This window comes from Lissotriton helveticus, chromosome 2_2 (assembly GCF_964261635.1).
Source record: "Lissotriton helveticus chromosome 2_2, aLisHel1.1, whole genome shotgun sequence".
In the NCBI taxonomy this organism is placed as follows: domain Eukaryota; kingdom Metazoa; phylum Chordata; class Amphibia; order Caudata; family Salamandridae; genus Lissotriton; species Lissotriton helveticus.
In genome coordinates, this window is record NC_136060.1 from 338,103,345 (window position 1) to 338,127,845 (window position 24,501).

Consider the following 24,501-nt stretch of genomic DNA (forward strand, 5'->3'; position numbering starts at 1 on the left):
GTGCAGGGGTGTCTTTTGACATCGGGAAATCTTACCCTCTGCTGGTCGCGGTTGGAGGGGTCCCTGGTTGTGAGGCTGCAGGAGTTGTCTGGGTCGTCGAGGATGATCCTTGGGCACTGGATTTCAGGTCACAATCACCGGGGGGACGTCCTCAGGGTCTTTGTCCACTCGGGCACAGGCCGGGCTCGGCGGGTGCAGAGTGAGCTGGATTTGCGGTTTGTAGCTGGCACCAGGGATATTGCTTTTTGAGCAGAACAACTGCTCGTGGGAGTCCAAGTCTTGGTAGAGTCTCTGATTGGGCAGGGCTCACCATCCTCAAGATTGCCAGAGCCCGGAGTTGTGCTTCACCTCGCCTCTCCCACCTGAGGGGTGGAGTTAGCACAGGCTGGCACACCCCCTTTCCTTGCTTAGGGTTTCCCACCAGTCTTCCCGCCAGAGTGGGGGTCAGAACCAGTGAGGGCCAGTTGCTGATTACAGCAAGTGGCCTGGAGAAGCTCACAAAGGTGGTATGCCTTTGAAGCTTCCCCCTGCCCATCCTGGGGGGTGAGACCTAGCACCTCGCCCGCGATTTGCATTGTTGCAGGCCCAGGAGAGCGGATGGCTCTCTACCCAGGGGTCCAGCAACATGTCTGCTGTGTGGCAGCCTAGGCAGCCTCTCAGACAAGACGTGGTTTGTAGGTTAGGTTCAGGGGGCAACTCTAAGTTGCCCTCTGTCGTGCATTTTACATTAAATCCCACACTGGCATCCGTGTGGGTTTAATGTGCTGAGAAGTTTGATATCAAACTTGTCAGTCTTCAGTGGAGCCATCATGGTGCTGTGGAGTTCGTAATGACAATCTCCCAGCACCATATACTCTTAGGAATGGCCCTGGGTACTGTAGGGCCACAGGGCTCATGTACCTGTGTCCACACCACTGGCATAGTGCACCCAGCTAGAGGGGTGACTGAGGTATGCCAGGGCAGTGGGTTTGTGGGAATGGCACACAGGGATGTGTGCCATGTCGACTCTCTGTTTAGTTCTGCATCAAGTCACTCAGCTTGCAAAGGCAGTGTGTGTGTGTCAGGGTACAGGGCCTCTAAGGGTAGCACAATATGTGCTGCAGCCCTTAGGGGTCTTTTCTGGTCACAGTGCCCTGGGTACCTAGGGTACCATTTACCAGGGGCTGACCTGTGGCCAGAGATGCCACTTGGGTTTCGGTTTCAACACAGTTTTAGGGAAGGAACACGGGTCCTGGGTACCTGGTTGGCAGGAACTCAGGGCACACTCAGTCAAAGTACATCAGTCATTCAGCAAAAAGTGGGGGCATACCATGCAAGAAAGATGGCACTTTCTCACACAACCCCCCCCCCCCCCAAACGAAAGGTGATGAGACTAACCTTGCCCTAGGGAGTCTTTATTGTTTAAGTGGAAGAACCTGGAAAGTCCATCTCCATTGGCATGGGCAGTCCCGGGTCTGTGTTCCACTTCAAAGTCCATTCCCTGTAGGAAGATGGACCATCTTAGTAGTTTGGGATTTTCCCCTTTCATCTGCATTAGCCATCTGAGAGGTCTGTGGTCAGTTTGAACCAGGAAGTGAGTTCCAGACAAGTAGGGCCTCAACTTCTTCAGGGACCAAACCACATCAAAGGCCTCCCTCTCAATGGCACTCCAACTCTGCTCTCTGGGGAGTAGCCTCCTGCTTATAAAAGCAACAGGTTGGTCTTGCCCTTCATCATTGGTCTGGGATAGGACCGCTCCTATCCCTAGCTCAGAGGCATCAGTCTGCACTATGAACTGCTTGGAGTAGTCTAATGCTTTTAGAATGGGTGCTGAGCACATTGCTTCTTTCAGGGTGTCAAAAGCTTTAAAAAATGCGGCGCTATTTGAACTGTTTTTTGATGAGTTGCGCCCCCGTTAGCAAAATCCCTGTTCTTGAAATTTAGGTATGGGGTCTTGCAGCTAAACATTAACAAATCATGATGGAGCAAAAGCCATCAATCAATCAATCAATCATACCATTTGTATAGCGCACTACTCACCCGGGAGGGTCTCAAGGCGCTTGGGGGAAGGGGTATGCTACTGCTCGAACAGCCAGGTCTTGAGTTGTTTCCTGAAGGCGAGATGGTCCTGGGTCAGCCGAAGGTGGATGGGGAGGGAGTTCCATGTCTTGGCAGCCAGGTAAGAGAAGGATCTTCCTCCGGCGGTGGCTCTTCGGATGCGTGGTACGGCTGCGAGGGCGAGGCTGGTGGACCGTAGCTGGCGGGTGGGCGTGTAGAAGGTCAGGCGGTCGTTGAGGTAGTTGGGGCCCAGGTCGTGGAGAGACTTGTGTGCGTGGGTGAGGAGCCGGAACGTGATCCTCTTGTCGACGAGGAGCCAGTGCAGGTTCCTCAGGTGGCTGGAGATGTGGCTGCATCGGGGGACATCCAGGATGAGTCGGGCGGAGGCGTTCTGGATGCGCTGGAGTCTTTTCTGTAGCTTGGCTGTGGTTCCGGCGTAGAGGGCGTTTCCGTAGTCCAGTCGGCTGGTGACGAGTGCCTGGGTGACAGTCTTCCTGGTCTCGGTCGGGATCCAGCGGAAGATCTTGCGAAGCATACGTAGGGTGTTGAAGCACGATGAGGAGACGGCGTTGACTTGTCTGGTCATCGAGAGGGAGGAGTCCAGGATGAAGCCCAGGTTGCGTGCGTGGTCGGTTGGCTTGGGTGCTGTGCCCAGGGCTGAGGGCCACCAGGAGTCGTCCCAGGCGGAGGGCGAAGATCCCAGGATGAGGACTTCCGTCTTGTCCGAGTTCAGTTTCAGGCGGCCGTCCTTCATCCACTCGGCGACGTCTTTCATCCCTTCGTGTAGGCAGGTTCTGGCGGCGTCGGGGTCTCTGGTGAGGGAGAGGATCAGCTGGGTGTCGTCGGCGTAAGAGATGATGTTGAGGTTGTGCTGGCGAGTGATGGCTGCAAGAGGTCTCATGTAGACGTTGAAGAGGGTGGAGCTGAGTGAAGATCCTTGCGGGACGCCGCAGATGACTTCGGTGGCCTCGGAGCGAAACGGGGGGAGGCGGACTCTTTGTGTTCTTCCGGCGAGATCCACTCCAGTGCCTTCTCTTGGATACTGATGTTGCTGAGGCGCTGGACTAGGGTGCGGTGGCAGACAGTGTCGAACACAGCGGAGAGGTCCAGGAGGATGAGGGCCACTGTTTCCCCCTTGTCGAGCAGGGTCCGGATGTCGTCGGTGGCTGCGATGAGGGCGGTCTCGGTGCTGTGGTTGGCTCTGAAGCCGGACTGCGAGGGGTCGAGGGATCCGTTCGTCTCGAGGAAGGCGGTCAGCTGTCTGTTGACGATCTTCTCGATGACTTTAGCAGGAAAAGGGAGGAGCGAGATGGGGCGGAGGTTTTTGAGGTCGGTGGGGTCCGCTGTAGGTTTCTTCAGGAGGGTGGTGAGCTCGGCGTGCTTCCAGCTCTCCGGGAAGGTGGCGGTGTTGAAGGAGGTGTTGATGATGTTCCGGAGTTGGGGTGCGATGGTGGAGTCGGCCTTGTTGAAGACGTGGTGTGGGCAGGGGTCGGTTGGTGATCCGGAGTGGATGGTGTTCATTGTGCGGGTTGTGTCTTCGGTGGTCACCGTGGTCCAGGTGCGAAGGGTGGCTGTGGGGGGCGTGGGTTCGACGGTTGGGTGCGTGGGTGGTGCGCCGAAGCTGTTGTGGATGTCGGTGATCTTGCGGTGGAAGAACGAGGCGAGGGAGTTGCAGAGGTCTTGTGACGGAGTGATGTCGTTGGTGCCGGTGCTGGGGTTGGAGAACTCCTTGACGATGGTGAAGAGTTCCTTGCTGTCGTGGGCGTTGTTGTCCAGTCGTTCCTTCAGGGATTTCTTCTTGGTGGTGCGGATGAGCTGGTGGTGCTTGCGGGTAGCGTGTTTGAGGGCGGTCATGTTGTCGGTGGTCCGGTTGAGGAGCAAGGCTTTCTCGAGGGTGCGGCAGGTTTTCTTGGAGTCCTTGAGTTCGTCAGTGAACCAGGATGCCTTCTTGCTTCTGGGTCTGCTGGGAGGGTTCTTTAGTGGCGCGAGGTCGTTGGCGCAGGCGGTCAGCCACTGTGTGAAGTTGCGGGCTGCTTTGCCATGATGACAATAGCTGCGACCAGTGCACCTTATGCACAAAAATGGACTTAGAAAATGACTTACACATACTGTTCTTTTGTTCTGCATATGACAAGGCTAGAAAACGATGGATAAGACCGCTCTGCAAAAATATGAACACTAGGCATTGCAAAGAGGCAGAGCATATATTGAAGACGGATACGTCACCAATAGTCATCTTCAGCGTGAGCAGATTCCTAGTTAATGTATATCTTATAAGGAACAAAGTGGGACTAAAACTATAGCCACTAAGAGATTAATGATCACCTATCACGAAACATTCTGCTTTTGCACTTTAGAAAAATAGTTGCTTTATTGATGAACTGTGTTCTCCTCTGTTGTTAATAATAGTGTCTTGTTGTATAGCTGTAAAATTTAAAATGATCGTATACCCAGTAAAGTATTTGTACGTTGGAATATGTCATGATTTTTATGAAAAGAAAGCCTGGCTTTTAAATGTATTTTTATAAATATTTATTGATGTAGATAGGTTTAACTGGCAATGTTTGATTTGGATCATGCAATTACCATGGATTGATTTGCCAACCACGTTGTTCTGAAACTATTGGATCTATTTAGAATGTATTTTATTGTTAATTTTAATTGCATCTTTTATGGTTGGAATTAACCAAAATAAAGATTTGAAATGAACTGCTTGACATAATCTGGTGCTTTTAGAATTGGCGCTGAGCACATTGCTTCTTTTAGGGTGTCAAAAACCTTTTGGCAACTAAAAGTCCAGTTGATTTTCTTGGGCATCTTCATGGAGGTGAGTTCTGTGAGGGGAGTCACAATTAACCCATATCCCTTCCCAAACCTCCTGTAGTACCCAGTCAAGCCAAGGAATGCCCTGACTTAGTTCTGGGTTGTTGGAGCTTCCCATTCCAGGATACTCTGGATCTTGGGTTGTAAGGGTTGTACCTGGCCTCCACCAACAAGGTGGCCCAAGTACACCACATTGCCCTGCCCTATCTGCCATTTGGATGGCTTTATGGTTAAGCCTCTAGGGCTTGTAAAACCTTCCCACGGTGGATCAGGTGATCCGGCCAGGTGGAGCTAAAGACTGCAATATCATCAAGATAAGCTGCACTAAAGGACTCCAACCCAGTCAGGACTTGATTAACCAACCTCTGGAAGGTGGCAGTGGCATTCTTTAACCCAAAAGGCATTACAGTAAACCGATAGTGACCATAAGGTGTGGAGAATGCAGTTTTTTCTTTTGCTCCTGGGGCCATGCCAATATGCCAGTACCCTGCAGTTAAGTCAAAGGCACTGAAAAATGTGGCTGCCCCCAATCTATCTATCATTTTATCTGCTCTTGAAATAGGATGAGCACCTGTCTTGGTGACAGAGTTGAGCCCTCTATAGTCCACACAAAACCTCATCTCGCTCTTTTCACCCTGTTGATGAGGTTTGGGGACCAGAACCACTGGGCTAGCCCAGGGGCTCTCAGAGGGTTGAATGACCCCTAACTCCAGCATCTTGCTGACTTCAGCCTTGATGCTGTCCTTGACTTGGTCTGACTGGCGATAGATCTTGTTTTTGACAGGTGAACTGTTACCGGTGTCCACATGATGGGTACACCAGTTTGTCAGACCAAGGATCAGGGAAAAGAGACTAGCATACTGTTGCAAGACTTGCTTGCAGTCAGTCTGCTGTTGGGCAGAGAGGGTGTCTGAAAAGACAACTCCTTCTACTGACCCATCTTTTGGGCTGTAGGAGAGGAGATTGGGGAAAAGTTCACTCTCTGCTTCCTGTTCCTCATCAGTCACCATCAGCATGGTGATGTCAGCCCTATCATTGTAGAGCTTTAGGCAGTTCAAATGGATAACCCTTCTGGGTGTCCTGCTTGTGCCCAGGTCAACTAAGTAAGTGACCTCACTCTTTTTCTCTAGGATAGGGTAAGGGCCACGCCATCTGTCTTGGAGAGCCCTTGGTGCCACTGGCTCCAAACCCAACACCTTTTGCCCAGGTTGAAATTCAACCAGTGCAGCTTTTTGGTCATATCAGTGCTTCTGCAGCTCCTGGCTTGCCTCAAGATTCTTGGATGCCTTTTCCATGTACTCAGCCATTCTGAACCTTAGGCCAAGTACATAGTCCACAATGTCTTGCTTGGGTTCTTGGAGAGGCCTCTCTCAACCCTCTTTCACAACAGGATGACCAAACAGAAGTTCAAAGGGGGGAACCCTACTCCCTTCTGTGGCACTTCCCAATAAGCGAAAAGCAGGCATGGCAACAGGACATCCCACCTCTTCTTGAGTTTTTCAGGGAGTCCCATGATCATACCTTTCAATCTCTTGTTGAACTTTTCAACAAGACCATTGGTTTGTGGATGGTATGGGGTAGTAAACTTGTACTGCACTCCACACTCCTTCCACATGTGCTTTAGGTAAGCAGACATGAAGTTAGAATCTCTGTCTGAAACCACCTCCGTAGGAAACCCTACCCTGGTGAAATTTGTCATAAGGAAATGCTTATCTTATGTCTCAAGAAACAAAATCAATCCTCCTCATCCTTTAGATCCCTCGTGGGCCACTTGCGTAGGCTTTGGCGCAGGGCCTGTCTGATCTGATCCTTCACATTAGGGTGTCTGCGGCCAACCCGCCACTGCTTGCTGCAAGACAAACACAGAGCCAGCTTAATACACAAGATGATGGGCGGAATATTGCACAATGGCAAAGCAATTGCCCCCAGTCACAGATCTGGGTTTAATCCGTTATTTTGCTCACCAAGCCACCCAGTTCAGACATGGCCATATGCAAATCAGTTTTGACCATGTGCCTCATGGGAACAGTCCAGCCTGAACTGCCAAGCCATGTCTTCCCTGGACTGGAATCAAGCATCCTAGGACCGGTTTCTGGCTATCAGCCATCTTCAGCCGGGATAGATTGACTCCAGTGGCTTAGTGAGCACGGGACCCACGTCTGGGCATACCCTTCCCACATAGGGTGAACAGCAAAATACACAAGATGATGGACGGAATGTTGCACAATGGCAAAACATTCACCCCCAGTCACAGATCTGGGTTTAATCCATCGTTATTTTGCTCACAACGCCACCCCAGTTCGGACATGACCATATGCAAATCAGTCTTGATCCTGTGCCTCATGGGAACAGTCCAGCCCGAACTGTGAAGCCATGTCTTCCCTGAATCAGAATCAAGCATCCAACAACCGGTTTCTGGCTATAAGCCATCTTCAACCAGGATAGCTTGACTCCAGTGACTTAGTGAGCACGGGACCCACGTCTGGGCATACCCTTCCCACATAGGGTGAACAGCAAAATACACAAGATGATGGACGGAATGTTGCACAATGGCAAAACAATTACCCCCAGTCACAGATCTGGGTTTAATCCATCGTTATTTTGCTCACCAAGCCACCCTGTTCAGACATGGCCATATGCAAATCAGTCTTGACCATGTGCCTCATGGGAACAGTCCAGCCCGAACTGCCAAGCCATGTCTTCCCTGGACTGGAATCAAGCATCCTAGGACCGGTTTCTGGCTATCAGCCATTTTCAGCCAGGATAGCTTGACTGCAGTGGCTTAGTGAGCACGGGACCCACTTCTGGGCATACCCTTCCCACATAGGGTGAACAGCAAAATACACAAGATGATGGACGGAATGTTGCACAATGGCAAAACATTCACCCCCAGTCACAGATCTGGGTTTAATCCATCGTTATTTTGCTCACCAAGCCACCCCGGTTCAGACATGACCATATGCAAATCAGTCTTGATCCTGTGCCTCATGGGAACAGTCCAGCCCGAACTGTGAAGCCATGTCTTCCCTGAATCAGAATCAAGCATCCAACAACCGGTTTCTGGCTATAAGCCATCTTCAACCAGGATAGCTTGACTCCAGTGACTTAGTGAGCACGGGACCCACGTCTGGGCATACCCTTCCCACATAGGGTGAACAGCAAAATACACAAGATGATGGACGGAATGTTGCACAATGGCAAAACAATTACCCCCAGTCACAGATCTGGGTTTAATCCATCGTTATTTTGCTCACCAAGCCACCCTGTTCAGACATGGCCATATGCAAATCAGTCTTGACCATGTGCCTCATGGGAACAGTCCAGCCCGAACTGCCAAGCCATGTCTTCCCTGGACTGGAATCAAGCATCCTAGGACTGGTTTCTGGCTATCAGCCATCTTCAGCCGGGATAGATTGACTCCAGTGGCTTAGTGAGCACGGGACCCACGTCTGGGCATACCCTTCCCACATAGGGTGAACAGCAAAATACACAAGATGATGGACGGAATGTTGCACAATGGCAAAACATTCACCCCCAGTCACAGATCTGGGTTTAATCCATCGTTATTTTGCTCACCAAGCCACCCCGGTTCAGACATGACCATATGCAAATCAGTCTTGACCATGTGCCTCATGGGAACAGTCCAGCCTGAACTGCCAAGCCATGTCTTCCCTGGACTGGAATCAAGCATCCTAGGACCGGTTTCTGGCTATCAGCCATCTTCAGCCGGGATAGATTGACTCCAGTGGCTTAGTGAGCACGGGACCCACGTCTGGGCATACCCTTCCCACATAGGGTGAACAGCAAAATACACAAGATGATGGACGGAATGTTGCACAATGGCAAAACATTCACCCCCAGTCACAGATCTGGGTTTAATCCATCGTTATTTTGCTCACAACGCCACCCCAGTTCGGACATGACCATATGCAAATCAGTCTTGATCCTGTGCCTCATGGGAACAGTCCAGCCCGAACTGTGAAGCCATGTCTTCCCTGAATCAGAATCAAGCATCCAACAACCGGTTTCTGGCTATAAGCCATCTTCAACCAGGATAGCTTGACTCCAGTGACTTAGTGAGCACGGGACCCACGTCTGGGCATACCCTTCCCACATAGGGTGAACAGCAAAATACACAAGATGATGGACGGAATGTTGCACAATGGCAAAACAATTACCCCCAGTCACAGATCTGGGTTTAATCCATCGTTATTTTGCTCACCAAGCCACCCTGTTCAGACATGGCCATATGCAAATCAGTCTTGACCATGTGCCTCATGGGAACAGTCCAGCCCGAACTGCCAAGCCATGTCTTCCCTGGACTGGAATCAAGCATCCTAGGACCGGTTTCTGGCTATCAGCCATTTTCAGCCAGGATAGCTTGACTGCAGTGGCTTAGTGAGCACGGGACCCACTTCTGGGCATACCCTTCCCACATAGGGTGAACAGCAAAATACACAAGATGATGGACGGAATGTTGCACAATGGCAAAACATTCACCCCCAGTCACAGATCTGGGTTTAATCCATCGTTATTTTGCTCACCAAGCCACCCCGGTTCAGACATGACCATATGCAAATCAGTCTTGACCTTGTGCCTCAAGGGAACAGTCCAGCCCGAACTGCCAAGCCATGTCTTCCCTGAACCAGAAACAAGCATCCTAGGACCGGTTTCTGGCTATAAGCCATCTTCAGCCAGGATAGCTTGACTCCAGTGACTTAGTGAGCACGGGACCCACGTCTGGGCATATCCTTCCCACATAGGGTGAACAGCAAAATACACAAGATGCTGGACGGAATGTTGCACAATGGCAAAACATTCACCCCAGTCACATATCTGGGTTTAATCCATCGTTATTTTGCTCACCAAGACACCCCAGTTCAGACATGGGCATATGCAAATCAGTCTTGACCCTGAGCTTCATGGGAACAGTCCAGCCCGAACTGCTAAGCCATGTCTTCCCTGGACCGAAATCAAGCATTCTAGGACCGGTTTCTGGCTAACAGCCATCTTCAGCCAGGATAACTTGACTCCAGTGGTGCCAGGGGGGGTACCCAAAGTCCCACCCCTTTGGTGTTATCTGATGGCCAGCGGCTCCATCGCGAGGGCAAAGATGATGGGGTGCAGTGGGCAACTCTATCAGGTGCCTTCTCTGGGGGGGCCCGTGTGGACTAGCCAAATCCAATGCAACAAGCAATCTCCCAAACCAAATCTGTTCAGCTCCTCAAACAAATACAGCCAATGAAAGGAATCAAAGTCCTTTTCGAAATCTAAGTCATGACATGTCACCCAGGGATAAAGCCTGGTTGCAATCTCCAAGACCCAATAGAGACTGGAAAAGTTTAACCAGGTACTTCAGCCCAGGACACAGCTGCTTTGATCCGAATGTATTAGCTTTGGAAGGAGGGGGATCAGTCAGATTCTTACTAAGAATTTTATAATCAGTGATTCAAATGGCAAGGAGCTTGTAAGAGGAGAGATCAGCAAGGGTCTTTGCCAGGCTTAGGATTAGACACGAGAAGAGCCTCTCACAGGGGTGGGAGGGCTGCACTCCTCAAAGGTAAGCATGTATAATTGATCCACTTTCGGTATAAGGAGATCAGTGTGCACCCGGTAAATTTCCAAGGGAGAGCCATCCGAGCATCTTGCCGACTGACTACGAGAGTAGGTCCCCTTGTATCTCTTCTTGTATGATTGGAGCATCAAGTTATAATTGCTGCTCATGAGATATACGGAGCAGGGCAATATCATTCAGCAAGGACTCAATGTCCCCACGAGAGCGGACCCACAGAGGGATATTTAGTCCACAGTAATGAGCCATTAAGGCCCCCTGGATTTTGTTCTGGGTGTGAACAGAGACGCTGGAGGCATTATGGATAGAAGTGATATGGCCACAGCTGTCAACCAGCCTGACCATCCAAGAGCCCCGGGTTTGTCCTGGTTGATATGAACCTTTGGTCTGTGTTTCACTCAATAGTTAAGACATAGCAACCTGTCAAGTAGCGCAGGGTGACAAGTACGAGCAGCACTGAGCGTATGAGTACCATCTACAGAGCCCACAGCCTCAGTGTCAGAGTGAAGCAGCTCATCGTCAATGGGCCTTTGCACACTCACCGTTGCATTGATGCATTGCCCCTATATTGCCACTTTAAATGCCTCCCATTCCCCAGTATTGGGTAAAGGTGTGTCAGTGCTTAGCTCAAAGTAATTTGCTACAGCTTCATGCAACAGGGAGCAGAAAGTAGTGTCCTCCACAAAAGAGGGCTGCATGCACCATTTCTGCATTGGGGGAGGTAACATACTTTGTCCAAGCCCAATCAGGGGGGGATTTTGATCTGAGATCATACAGCCCAGATAATGCATATGTGTGAGCAGCATGCGAGTCAATAAAGAACAAATAATCTAGTCACACTTGTGCGCACTTTATTCGGTCATTGTACATATAAATAACCATAAAAGTACAGTTGACTTATCACAATCAAAATTCATATTTAAGAAATAACCGTAAAGTTACACATGATAAAAACATGTATAATAAAATTCAAATTATAATTGATTTCCGAAATCTAAAAACAGTCTATAGAAAGGCAGTGACAGAGGCAACAGTTAGTATATTATCCAGTTTCTGAATTGCCAAGAATGCAGGGCGGCATCGTCTTATTTCTATACTTTTTAGTAGCGGGGCAATCCATTTTTTCCTCGGTACCATGTAAAATGTACAGAAAAACAGAACATGCATGGACGATTGAGCCGAGAGATCATTACAAGGACACTTAGAGAGTGATCATGACCAGTCATTCACCTCAGGAAAACTTAAGGATCTATGCAGGATGTTAAGTCTGAGGTGTGTTAGTAGAAACCTCGCAAAATCCTTTATAGGTAGCAAGATGTAAGGTTGAATGTTACCAGTAACCAGGGTGAGGTGATGTGCTACCACTGTGGGTTTGGCCATTTCGTTAATTATTCTTAGGTCGCTCAAGTGTGTCATGCAATGTTTTTAAGTGCCTTTCTAGAAACCTGTAACATTAATAGGGGATTGTTAAAATATTCCAAGTAGCCTATTTGTGACAAAAACATTTTGACATAGTGTAGCCATCTAATTTTGTTGACATTGTCGATACTCATTACATCTTTTAAAAAAAAAGATCAAAAACAGTCTCTTCAGTGGTTCAAACTCTGTGCCATAATAAAACTGGTTGAATCTTAACTATATCTTCCAAGTGTGGAACACCAAGTTCTGTGTGGCAAATTAGGGTGGAAACACTGTCCGGGACTGCCAACAGGTACCGAAGAAAGATATTTTGTGCCACCTGCAAAGTAGAAACATTGGCGTAGCCCCAAATGCCTGCCCAATAAGTAGCAATTGCTACGCATGTAGCTCTGTAAATGCACAGTAATTCTCCTGGTGAGCGCCTACCCATTTTTCTGCTAAAGATTGTCAGAATATTTCAAAAAGGGGGTGGTGATGGACAGAGTATCTGAGTTAATCAGAACACTCCTACCCAGTCAACAGATCAGGGCTTGATCCATCACCGTTTTTTAGCTCACTGCACCATCCCAGTTCAGAACCTGGCTATATGCAAATTAGTCTGTCCCTGGCCCAGTGCATCATGGGAACAGGGCAGACCAAACTACCAAGCCAATTCTTCACTGGAAAGGAAACAAGCTTCCGGGGACCGGTTTCTGGCATTACAGCCATCTTCGGCCCGGCTTGCTTGAATCCTGATGGTGCAGTGAGCAAGGGACTCATGTCTGAGCATACCCTTCCACACTTGTGGTGGCCAAAATATTTCAAAAAGAGGGTGGCGATGGACAGAGTATCTGAGTTAATCAGAACACTCCTACCCAGTCAACAGATCAGGGCTTGATCCATCACCGTTTTTTAGCTCACTGCACCATCCCAGATCAGAACCTGGCTATATACAAATTAGTCTGTCCCTGGCCCAGTGCATCATGGGAACAGGGCAGACCAAACTACCAAGCCAGGTCTTCACTGGAAAGGAAACAAGCTTCCGGGGACCGTTTTCTGGCATTACAGCCGTCTTCGGCCCAGCTTGCTTGAATCCTGATGGTGCAGTGAGCAAGGGACTCATGTCTGATCATACCCTTCCACACTTGTGGTGGCCAAAATATTTCAAAAAGGGGGTGGTGATGGACAGAGTATCTGAGTTAATCAGAACACTCCTACCCAGTCAACAGATCAGGGCTTGATCCATCACCGTTTTTTAGCTCACTGCACCATCCCAGTTCAGAACCTGGCTATATGCAAATTAGTCTGTCCCTGGCCCAGTGCATCATGGGAACAGGGCAGACCAAAGTACCAAGCCAATTCTTCACTGGAAAGGAAACAAGCTTCCGGGGACCGGTTTCTGGCATTGTCAGGGCCATTAAAGACTTACAAAAAAGGAGCCTTCTAGTTTTTATTGCATTGCTCCAGGAGCCAGAATGATCAAAACAATATCCCTAAATAGGAGAATGTGGAAGTAAAATTTAAAACTTTTCGAATCAATACAAATTGACTTTTTCTTTTTATTTGCCCCAAGACCGCAGTTCATTGAAAAAGTTTTAGAGCAGTTAATTGTAAGGCCCAGATTTGTCATGAATTGTGAAAAGGACGTTACCACCCTTTGCATAGCAATGGGTGTCCCGGCCATCAGGACCGCGTCATCTGCATATAGGAGTGCAGGGACAGATCGTGCCACTGCCATAGGCAGATCCCTGCACTCCCTAAGCAAAGTATTCTTAAGATCATTAATATATAGGGTGAACAGGAATGGGGCAAGGACGCAGCCTTGCGCACCCCTCTCGAAATCTGGAATCCCCTAGTTAAGTCCACGTCCTTTCCAAATCGGACCTTTGCCCTTGCCCCTGAATCTAATTGCCTCAAAAAGGTGGTTATCTGACTGTCTACCCCCAACCTTTCCAGAATTGCCCATAATTTTGCATGTATGATGCAATCAAACGCTGACGTTAGGTCAACAAAACTTAAGAACAGCTTCCCTCCCTTTGCTTTCATGTATTTGTCTAAAAGAATATGAAGATTTAGGCTCTTTTCGAAAGCCATATTGGAGATCGCTGATGATTGATTGCTCGTTTGCCCAAAGTTGTAGTCTGTCTAAGACCACACGCCCAATTATCTTAACAGTAGAATCTACGAGTGAAATTGGGCGGTATCAAACTGGGCTTGCTCTACCACCTTTTTTAAATATGGGAACTACAATGGATTCATACCATGTCTTTATTAGGCCTATAGAGCAACATGCATTAAATAATTGGGTGAGTAATGGTACCCATAGAGCTACATTGTTTTTAAACAAGTCAACCGTAACTCCATCCGGGCCCGGGGCCTTACCACCCATACTAGCTTTAATAGCTAGTTTAACTTCTTCCAAAGTGAAGCCCATCTCCAGTTGCTGGGAGAGGGATAGAGCTCTTGATTGAATTCTGGCCCTTCCTTTACCTGGTCAGACAGAGGTTGGTCACTATAGAGTTTGGCATAATGTAATATCCACTCTTCCTCCGTAATAGCAATCTCTATAGTTGCCTTGGGGATATCATTAAAGAAGGGGGCATTAACCGCCTTCCAGAAAGCAACAGTATCTCGATTCATGGACACCTCATGCAGAATATTCCATGCTTCTCTCTTCATTTCATCCTTCCTTATTTTAAGTGCCTTCTTATAATTCCTTCTGGCTTCCCTTATTAAGTCCCAATCCTTTCATGAAGCGTTTAAAGCATGCTTAAGCCTTGAATAAGCCTTCGTGCAAGCAGTATCAAACCACCCCTGGTTAGTAGCACCTCGTCTTTTGGAATCTACCCATAGACTTTTCTTAATTTGGGCTGAAATAGCTGTAAAATTCTCTACAATCACCATGTCAGTAGAGTTTTCATCCAAACAGGCACTGAAGCTAGAATCACATTTCACCAATAAATTATGATGAAAATCCTCAGGGGTCACTTTCATCCACTTCAAGGCATAACCATTTTGCCTGCTTAAGCCTATACTATTTAAGCACGACTCAGGTCTACTGGACCTGTTTGGCTCCTGGTTAAATACCAAAATATCGACACTTGATGGGAAGTGGTCACTTAAGACAATGTTATGTGTGGTAAAGTTCCTGACACGTGCGTAGTGACTACAGGATATCAAAATGTAATCTATAATTGAGAAAACACCTCTACCATTGAATGTAGGACAGAAGGGCACCTCGGTCTGACACAAACTGTTAGTGTACCCCATATCACAGGAAAACATAATATCGTTCATAAAGTCCCCACAGACTGAATGTACAAAATGCGGAATACTGTTATCATTACCTAGCATTAACCCACACGTCCCCGTATCCCCCCTATGGCATAGAGAGCAGTTGAAATCCCCACCCCAAACAACAAAAACATCTCTAGTCCTCTGACCGAGTAGACTTTTTACATTTCTGCTCAGACTTCCCATCATGTCTTCCATCATCTCAGAGGGGGAATTATTATAGAAATTCACAATAATCACACATAGCGCCTTGTCCACGCAAATCCTAACGATATGATAATAACTGTTACTATGGACCATCTCAACCTAGTCAATTCTGACATGAAGTTCAAGGGGAATTAAATAGAAGGAGTAATCTGGCACTAGAGACAGATATGTCAGAGGTCCCAGCATAGCAATCAGTTTGCAAATGGCTTAGCGGTAAGTGCTGTTGGTGCTTGTGGTGAGGGGGATGGAAGTACTTGTCAAGCCAAATATCTAGCACACAGTTATAGTCTGCCCACAGAACCCAAAGTTCAGAATCAATTATTTTAAGCTTGATTTATGGCAGAAAATGTAAGAAACACTGGACTAACAGTGTTGCCGTAGAAGGAGAAACCAGGACTATTTTTATTGTATGTATTGAGATTACTCTTAAGAAAATATTGTAAGAAACCTTGATGAAATAATGATACACGTTCTCAGATCATGTTCTTAAATATATAAGAAATGTGAAACATGTTAATGAGGATTACATTTTTCATTAAATGGTAACTCAGAAGAGGGACACAGGCGAAATGCTCTTCTTAGCTGCATTACGAAACATTATGCGTATCTGTCCCCAGATGGGACTATAGTCACACATTTGTAAAATGTAATAAGGCCCTGCTCTCATGGGGCATTTGGTATTATTTTCTTTTATTATCCTTTTGCATGTGTAAGTTTTAGAATGTTGCTTTGTTGTAGCATGCCTGAATGGCATGACATGTGCCACACACAGGAGGAGGTATATATTGTAGACGGTTTTTGTATAACTACAATAAAATTGCACTTTGGACTTTTCACTCTCAGTGTTTAAGATATTGTATACCACAAAAGCTCTAAACATTCTCCATAAGTAACTAATTATAGTTATAAATGATTCTTAACTGTTTAAAATCATACTTTTCTATCACTTTTTAAAGGATTTTCAGGAGAAGATGATACGTTGGGAGCATATGGCAAAAGTGGTTGATTCACTAAAGGCACAAATACAGCACGAAAGTGAGTGCCGATTAAATGCAGTCTCGGCTACTCTTGAACAGTTAATCTCAGCAAGACAACTCTCTGCTAGGCAAAAGGAACATCAATTAACAGAACTACTAAGGGCATTCTGGGAGGAAGTAACAAGATATAACAATGGTAAGTACTACTCTACGAATCCCTATTTCCCTCTTTTTCTCTCTCTCCATAGTCCTGTAAAGGCTGCCAGAAAATTTCCTTGTATTGCTAGCATCCAATCAGAGTTCTTGCTCCTGCGAGAGTCAGACTCCTGCAGGAGCAGATTGGCGCAAAGGAACAAAAGCTCCCTGGGCCAATCAGAACTCTTTATCTTTTTAAAATTGGGTTTGAGGAACTCTCACAGGAGTCCCTCGAACCAGACCATCCAGATATATAAATATTTTTAAATCTTAATTTCTCAAACACTACTGAACGGATTTACACCAAAGCATGAAAAAGCACAATCTATGTACCAAGATCTAGTTTCCTGCCAAATTTGGTTTAAATTTGTTCAGCAGTTTTTGTGGTAGCACTGCCTAAAGAAGTCTATGGAAAATGCATTGTGATTTTGTGTTTTGGGATCTCCTTTATTTTTGGCCCTCGTTTGACGGATCACCCCAAAATGTGCCTTGTACCAACTAGGCAAAAAAAGCACTATCTGTGCAGAGTATAATATGCTTTTTATTTAAATTGTTGAGCATGCTTGTGGCCATGACACATGAATGGTGAAGCCTCAAGTGTATCATGATGCTTTTCCCTTCCCTCAACATATATATTAGATAACATATTATGCTTTGTGCATTCGGTTTATGGTTTATACCATGGTATTTTTGCATGTCTACTTGTTCTAAATAAATATATTTGTTCAAGATCAGGATGCAGAAGATCAAATTTGTGCTGTATGTAAAATCACAGTGACTATCAGGAGTGACGACTTCTAGAAGGTTTGTTTCTATGTGTAAAGTAATTGAAACATCCTATATCAGATGCAGTAAACAGTGTTTTTCTGATTTCAATTTCTCTGTTTTTTGGTAATCATAACTTTGTACTTTAGTAATAAATTTGAGAATATGTGTTTATTATTAGTACATTTAATTTAAATAACGGTACTAAGTTAGAGTACCCTAGATAGCAATATTGCTTGACATAATAATCGAGGGCTAAATATTGTTTACACAAATATTGTCACACTAGGTATAGATTACCCAATTGTAACTCAAACAGGGTGATATTTTTCGTAAACGATGTTTAGAACACAATATTTGTCAGACAATAATCTACTATATTATGCTACTGCACCTTAAATAACATGTGTTTTGAGATGCATTCAAATCCATTGATGATTTATACATATAAACATATACATTCACCTAAAGCATGAACACCCCAAAAAACGGAAGCTTCCCAGATATGATTAGCTATGCAAATCATAACGAGCACATGTGCCATGCAAACCGTAATTCACACACCAACTGCAATGCTTATGACCTCACCTTTTATATAACAAATGGCTTCACAAATGACGTTAATGAGCTCACTAGTGGCATGACATATTACTTTACCATTAACATTATAAATGAAATGACTATTGGTACAGTATGATCTTTGTGTATCTGTTGGAGGTTAAGGTTATTGTTTGAAGTTTTCTTATTGATTGTTATAAATGTGTATGGTCACAAGCATTGCTGCTAACCACTGCTTCATGTAGTCTTTAGGCAATGCTGGTTCATCTCCTGCAACCAACCTCCCGTCTCACTAAAGTCCTGCTGCACATACTGTTTGTAAGCTAAATCTAATTCTGGAATCTCAAGTCCTGTCAAATAGGTCAGATGATACCAAACTTAGTAGCCAAGCTTTTAGACACCCCCCCCCTTTTATAACTACCACTTCTTGTCAGATCCACATGAAATTATTGAATCTCTGCACTCGACTTTACTTGTTACACCAACAGAAAAATTAACACGTAAATTCCTGACAAATTTTGGGCAGATTTCTAAAATAATGCCAAAGGTATCAAAACTATTAGCATGTGAGCACTTCTACTTTCATCCATGTACCCCCTTAGGGATCTGCATGAATCCTCAAAAATCAGAAGTAAGTTAATCTGCCAAGTACCTGCCATATTGCAGATCTATGAAATGGCACCAAAACTAGTAAGAAAGCAAAATGTTTTAATCTCCCACCCATTTTAACTGTGCCCTCCATTAGATCCCCACACTCGCAGCAGATCTGTATGAAACCCAAGACTCCTGAACTCTGCTAGCTTGCTAACAAACTCCTAATCTAGTTGCAGATTCATTAAACAGCACCAAAGTTATTAGCACATGAAAAAGGTTTTGCCCCTCCACCGCTCCCTGAAGAATGAGCACAAAACTTGCCATACTCACAGCAGACTAAACATGCAATAAGCTTCCCAAATATAATGTGGATTTGTCAAAGAATACTTCATGTATCATCAACCTGAACCTCTTTTTAACCACCCTTTCAACTGTGCTCCATCCTTAACTGATCTAAGCACATTTTAAAATACTAAGAATAGGCAAACCATGTTAAGTTTCAGACACATTTTATGCAAATTCATCAAACTGCACTGCAGGAAAATAGGGGTAATTTACATAATTCAGTAGATCATAATCATGGTGAATTACCATAGAATTCCAAGAGATTAGGCATTATTACGCAAGAAGAGTAATTCTACATTGAGTGCTATGCTCACTGCTCTGAGTGAAGGTCCAGTTTCAAGTTATGTTTTGTGTAATTCCATTCAGTGATCTTCTTTTTGTATCCCTGAGCAAGTTTTCATATGGAAGTCCACGAGTGAAATGCTCTTTTGACAAGCTAACCTTTTTATTTTCCTTGCCTCTGACCGATATGCATAAAACTTGACATGCTACACCTAAGCCAGATTTACTCTTGAATTTGAATTTCAAAGTTTCTATAGATTTGTTAAATTGTACCAAATATTTATACAAAACAAAAAATTGCTTTTTTAAAGTAAACTCGGACCTAAACAAATACAAGAAACAAGAAGGTTGCAGTTTCTCTGGCTTGCACCAAACCACAGGTGGTGCGTGGAAGGGCGGTACTGCCAGCACCTTGTTAAACACACATAGAAATCTTTCCATTTACAGAGAGAGCCTGCACTCCAAGATGGTTAGTAATCCACCCATTTAATTGAATTGGGCAGGAGGAAATCCAAGTCAATACATTGAGCAACATGCAGGATCCAGTTCGATTTAACAGGCAATTTTAATAAAGACACATTTCAACTAAACATAGCCTTTCTCAAGTTTTTTAAATCAGCATTTTCATTCATTATATTCTTTATTTCGGTTGTGAGACCATAAAAAACAACATTTCATGTCAGCAATTAAAAGGATTTTAAAAAAGGTTTAAAAGAATAAAATGCATTAAGAAAAAGATCTTTCATAATTTATGAATAACCACAGATAGAAAATACATTTAGTTGAAGTTTTAAAAATTGAAGATGGGCCCACCACATAGCAGCAAGAAATCGTGAGGTAGCAAATACTGTATGCATACTAGTGTCATGTTTTAGGAGCCTATACGATTGTGTACAATGAGCAGCACCAAGATTCTTACATAATTGCTGTAGCTCTCTTCTTCTAATCTTGGAGTAGCCTTGGCAGACAAAACAAGCATTTGCAATGCAATAGGTCTCGCATTAGGAAAGTTTGAGGTATTGGTATTGTAAATGACAATTTTTTTTATTTATGTGTTGGTTTTGAAAATAGCGAAATTAATAGATTTGTCATTTACAATGCCAATAGTTTTAACTTTCGCAAACGTGACACCTATAGCATTTGTAATGCAATATGTGTTGTATTTACATGACTTAGATGTATTATTATTACAAATAACAATGGGTTTTATTTTTTTAATAATTAATACTTAAATAAAAGTTATTGTAATTTATAATGGCAATAGCTTAAACTTTTGTAAATAACTTTTGGGAAGATTATGTTCTGTTCTTGGATTTTCATCACAATAAAATACACTGAAGTGAAATATTAACATCTTTTTGTGACATTTGTAATAAATCATGAAACATTGAGAGAACATATTAGAACCAGTTGTTGTTGAATTGTTGCACAGAGTGATGATGTGGCCTTCAGTGGTGCTGAGTGATGCTGTGGCCTTCAGTGGTGCTGAGTGATGCTGTGGCCTTCAGTGGCGCTGAGTGATGCTGGGGCATTCAGTGGTGCTGAGTGATGCTGGGGCATTCAGTGGTGCTGAGTGATGCTGGGGCATTCAGTGGTGCTGAGTGATGCTGGGGCATTCAGTGGTGCTGTGGCGTTGAGTGGTGCTGAGTGATGCTGTGGCGTTGAGTGATGCTGTGGCGTTGAGGGATGCTGTTGCGTTGAGTAATGCTGTGACGTTGAGTGATGCTGTGGCGTTGAGTGATGCTGTGGCGTTGAGTGATGCTGTGGCGTTGAGTGATGCTGTGGCGTTGAGTGATGCTGTGGCGTTGAGTGATGCTGTGGCGTTGAGGGATGCTGTGGCATTGAGGGATGCTGTGCGCCAAGTGGTGCTGTGGCGTTGTGGGGTGCTGTGGCATTCAGTGGTGCTGAGTGATTCTGTGGCGCTGAGTGATTCTGTGGCATTGAGTGGTGCTGTGGCGTTGAGTGGTGCTGTGGCGTTGAGTGGTGCTGTGGCATTGAGTGCTGCTGTGGCATTGAGTGGTGCTGTGGCATTGAGTGGTGCTGTGGCATTGAGTGGTGCTGAGTAATGCTGTGGCAATGAGTGATGCTGTGGCGTTGAGTGATGCTGTGGCGTTGAGTGATGCTGTGGCGTTGAGTGATGCTGTGGCATTGAGTGATGCTGTGCGCTGAGTGGCGCTGTGGCATTGAGTGGCGCTGTGGCATTGAGTGGCACTGTGGCATTGAGTGGCGCTGTGGTGTTGAGGGGTTGTGTTGGAGGGTGGAGTTGGAGGGTGGAGTTGGAGGGATGATTTGGAGGGTGGAGTTGGATGTAGGATTTTGATTTGGATGGTGTAGTTTGATGGTGGAGTTGGAGGGTGGAGTTGGAGGGTGGAGTTGGAGGGTGGAGTTGGAGGGTGGAGTTGGAGGGTGGAGTTGGAGGGTGGATTTGGATGTAGGATTTTGATTTGGAGGGTGGAGTTGGAGGGTGGAGTTGGAGGGTGGAGTTGGAGGGTGGAGTTGGAGGGTGTAGTAGTGCTTGGATGGTGGATTTGGATGGTGGATTTTGAGGGTGGAGTTGGAGGGTAGAGCGGTGGGCGGGTAGAGTGGTGTTGCTAGAGTGTGGGCGCTAGAGTGTGGGCGCTAGAGTGGTGGATAGGGTGGTGGTGGATAGTGTGGTGGTGCATAGAGTGATGGCGCATAGAGTGGTGGAGCATAGAATGGTAGAGTGTTGATGGAGAGAGTGGTATAGTGGTGGCGGTAGAAGGCTGTACTGTGTGTGAGAGTGTGTGTGTGTGAGAGAGAGTGTGTGTGTGAGAGAGAGAGAGTGTGCATGTGTGTGTGAGAAAGCGAGTGTGTGTGTGTGTGTGTGTGTGTGTGAGAGAGTGTGTGTGTGAGAGAGAGAGTGTGTGTGAGAGTGTGTGTGAGAGAGTGTGTGTGTGTGAGAGAGTGTGTGTGTGAGAGAGTGTGTGTGAGAGAGTGTGTGTGTGTGTGTGAGAGAGTGTGTGTGTGTGTGAGAGAGTGTGTGTGTGAGAGAGAGAGTGTGTGAGAGAGAGAGAGAGTGTGTTTGTGAGAGTGTGTGTGTGTGTGTGTGAGAGAGAGAGAGAGTGTGTCTGTGAGAGAGAGTGTGTGAGAGAGTGTGTTAGAGAGAGAGAGAGTGTGTGTGTTAGAGAGAGAGAGAGTGTGTGTGTGTGAGAGGGAGAGTGTGTGTGTGCTAGAAAGAGAGAGTGTGTGTGTGTGAGAGAGAGAGAAAGTGTGTGAGAGAGAGAGAGGGAGTGAATAACAAGAAGCCAGGCAGCCCGGAAGGCGTCTCAACATCCTGTCCGAGTACAAGCAGAACAGGGACACCAGCCTTCACTTTCGTAAATCCAAAGCAGTCTACTTCTTGATAACAACTCAAGGGAGGCAGGAAGAGGTGAAATACCTTCCAGTTTGAAGCACCATCAAAGGGCTGTTAAAATCGGATGCGAAGTATACCCTTATTTGTGAATTTTAAACACTCTGGCAATCATAACCAAGTGGAAAGAGTCCCTGTCTAATCTGTAGTAGATTCTGCTCTCTTGCATAAAAGCGTAGGATGTTGTGACGGGGTCAAGAGGAATCGGTAATAGTCGGGTTTTAGTTATAGTGGGTTTTATTGAATTAAACAACAAGTCAGTGCATTTCCTTCTCAACGTTGTATTTCGCCGGGGTTATCTGCTTCTACTCGGCCTTCTGTGATGTCGTTCAGTAGGGTCGAGTCGTCGAACCACCTCTTTCGTCCGACGGGGATTTACGTCTGGATCCGTTTTGGCTCTCGGATTGAAACAGACAGAAATAGTCTTACGTGAAACGGGAGTTTTACATATATGCGAAAAGGGAAAAAGGAGTGGGGACACATTCACCCGTGTAACTGTCGTAGCGTTGAACTAATGTTTGTTCAGGTCAGTGCTCGAGGAAAAGGTACACCGGGTCAAGGAGTGATCAGGGTAAATTAGGCGAACCGCCCTTACGTCCCACCCAGTTCCGGATAGAATTTCGTACCTGTGTCAGCCACACACCTCCCCTGGGTGTGTGGCCCGGCGACTCGTGAAGTCGTTGGCCTCCTGGCTTCTCCTCCGCTCTTGACGTCTTGGTTTCTCTGTTGTTCGATTCTTCCTTTCTCTCCGTCTCTGCGTCTGCTTCGCTCTCGGCGTCTTCTTCCCTCTCGGTGATCAAGCACACCTTGTATTCTCGTTCTTCCGTATATGACGCCTCTGCTTCACCATACAGCCCCGCCCATTCCTCTGCTGAGTCTTCTTTAAAGGGCCAGTGACTCTTCTCATTCTCCGGTATGCTGTCCGTTTTCTCTGCGTTCTGTGAAGGGTAGAAGAGGGGAGTTGAAGGGGAAACAATGTCCTGCAATGTCTCTTTAAAGTAATTGGGGTCCTTCTGTCCTGACACCCCGTTACACATGTCTTACGCCAGAGTCGCGGATTTTGAAACTGAGCAGCACCCTGTGATTCTGGGCAAATCACTTCATTTTTCCATGTCTAAAAAACAAACACAAACAAGACCGAAAGAAACCAGAGGAAATTACACAAAGGGAAGGGGAAGGAAAGAGAGACGAGGGAAAGATAACGAGACAGAGAATGAAAGATGAGATGAAGGAAAAAAAGAAAGGTGGTGAAGGGCGTAGCGACTAGCGAGGGAGAGAAAACATAGAAGGGGAGAAGAAAATGAGAGAAGAGAAAAGGAGGGTAGAAAGAAAGAAAGGAAACAGCAGCATGTCTTATTAACAAGACTGAGAGACAGCGGAAGATTAATGAGAGAGAGGGCTGTGAAGAGGGAGAGAGAGAGAAAGGGCGAGTGAGAGAAAAATCAGAGGTAAATTAAGCGCACTCGATTAAGAAGCAGCAGGCCAAGGGAAGGTAAGTGGGCATTAATGAGAGGCCACGGGCTTGGAGGGAGAGGATATGGGAGGGGGGAAGGAGGGAGAGTAAACATAAGCGAGTGTGTGAGGGAGAGTAAATGAGAGGAGGGAAGAAGAGAGCGTGAGAGAGAGGGGGGAGAGACAGGAGGCGAGAGCATATGGGCATTGCTGTAGGGGGTGGGTGGGCGGGGGAGCAGCAGCCTTTGATGTCTGGTGGTGTGAGAGACAAATGTTGGTGTGGGAGGCTTCCTTTCAAGTCGGGTGGGGGGCGGGGGAGCAGGGGAGCAAGCGAGTGGGAGGGAACGAGCATATGGGGTGTGAGTGAGGCCAAGCGCGCGCCTGGCGAAGCTTCACGCTCCAGTAGACAACATGCATTGGGAGAAATCCACTTGTTCAAGAGTGTTGTTTCAACTACAATAGTTCAGAGCTATAAATAGCTCGACCTAAAAACCCTGTGGGCTACCTGGGCCTAGGGTGCCAATCTCGGCGCCACCTGAGCAAAGGCCGGCCCTGGATTTGCGGCATCATGTACCTCCATGCGGAGTATAAAAAAATTCACAGTTTTGGCCCTTGGTAATGCACCCAGG

General features: G+C 46.2%; 1 protein-coding gene across 1 annotated transcript in view; it reads left to right on the top strand.

Moving 5' to 3' along the window:
• Positions 1-24,501, top strand: part of EVC (EvC ciliary complex subunit 1) — a 675,738-nt gene that overhangs the window by 263,656 nt on the left and 387,581 nt on the right. Inside the window, exon 9 of the mRNA XM_078678487.1 lies at positions 16,288-16,504. Coding sequence (XP_078534613.1) covers positions 16,288-16,504 — 217 coding nt within the window. The remainder of the gene's footprint in view (positions 1-16,287; positions 16,505-24,501) is intronic.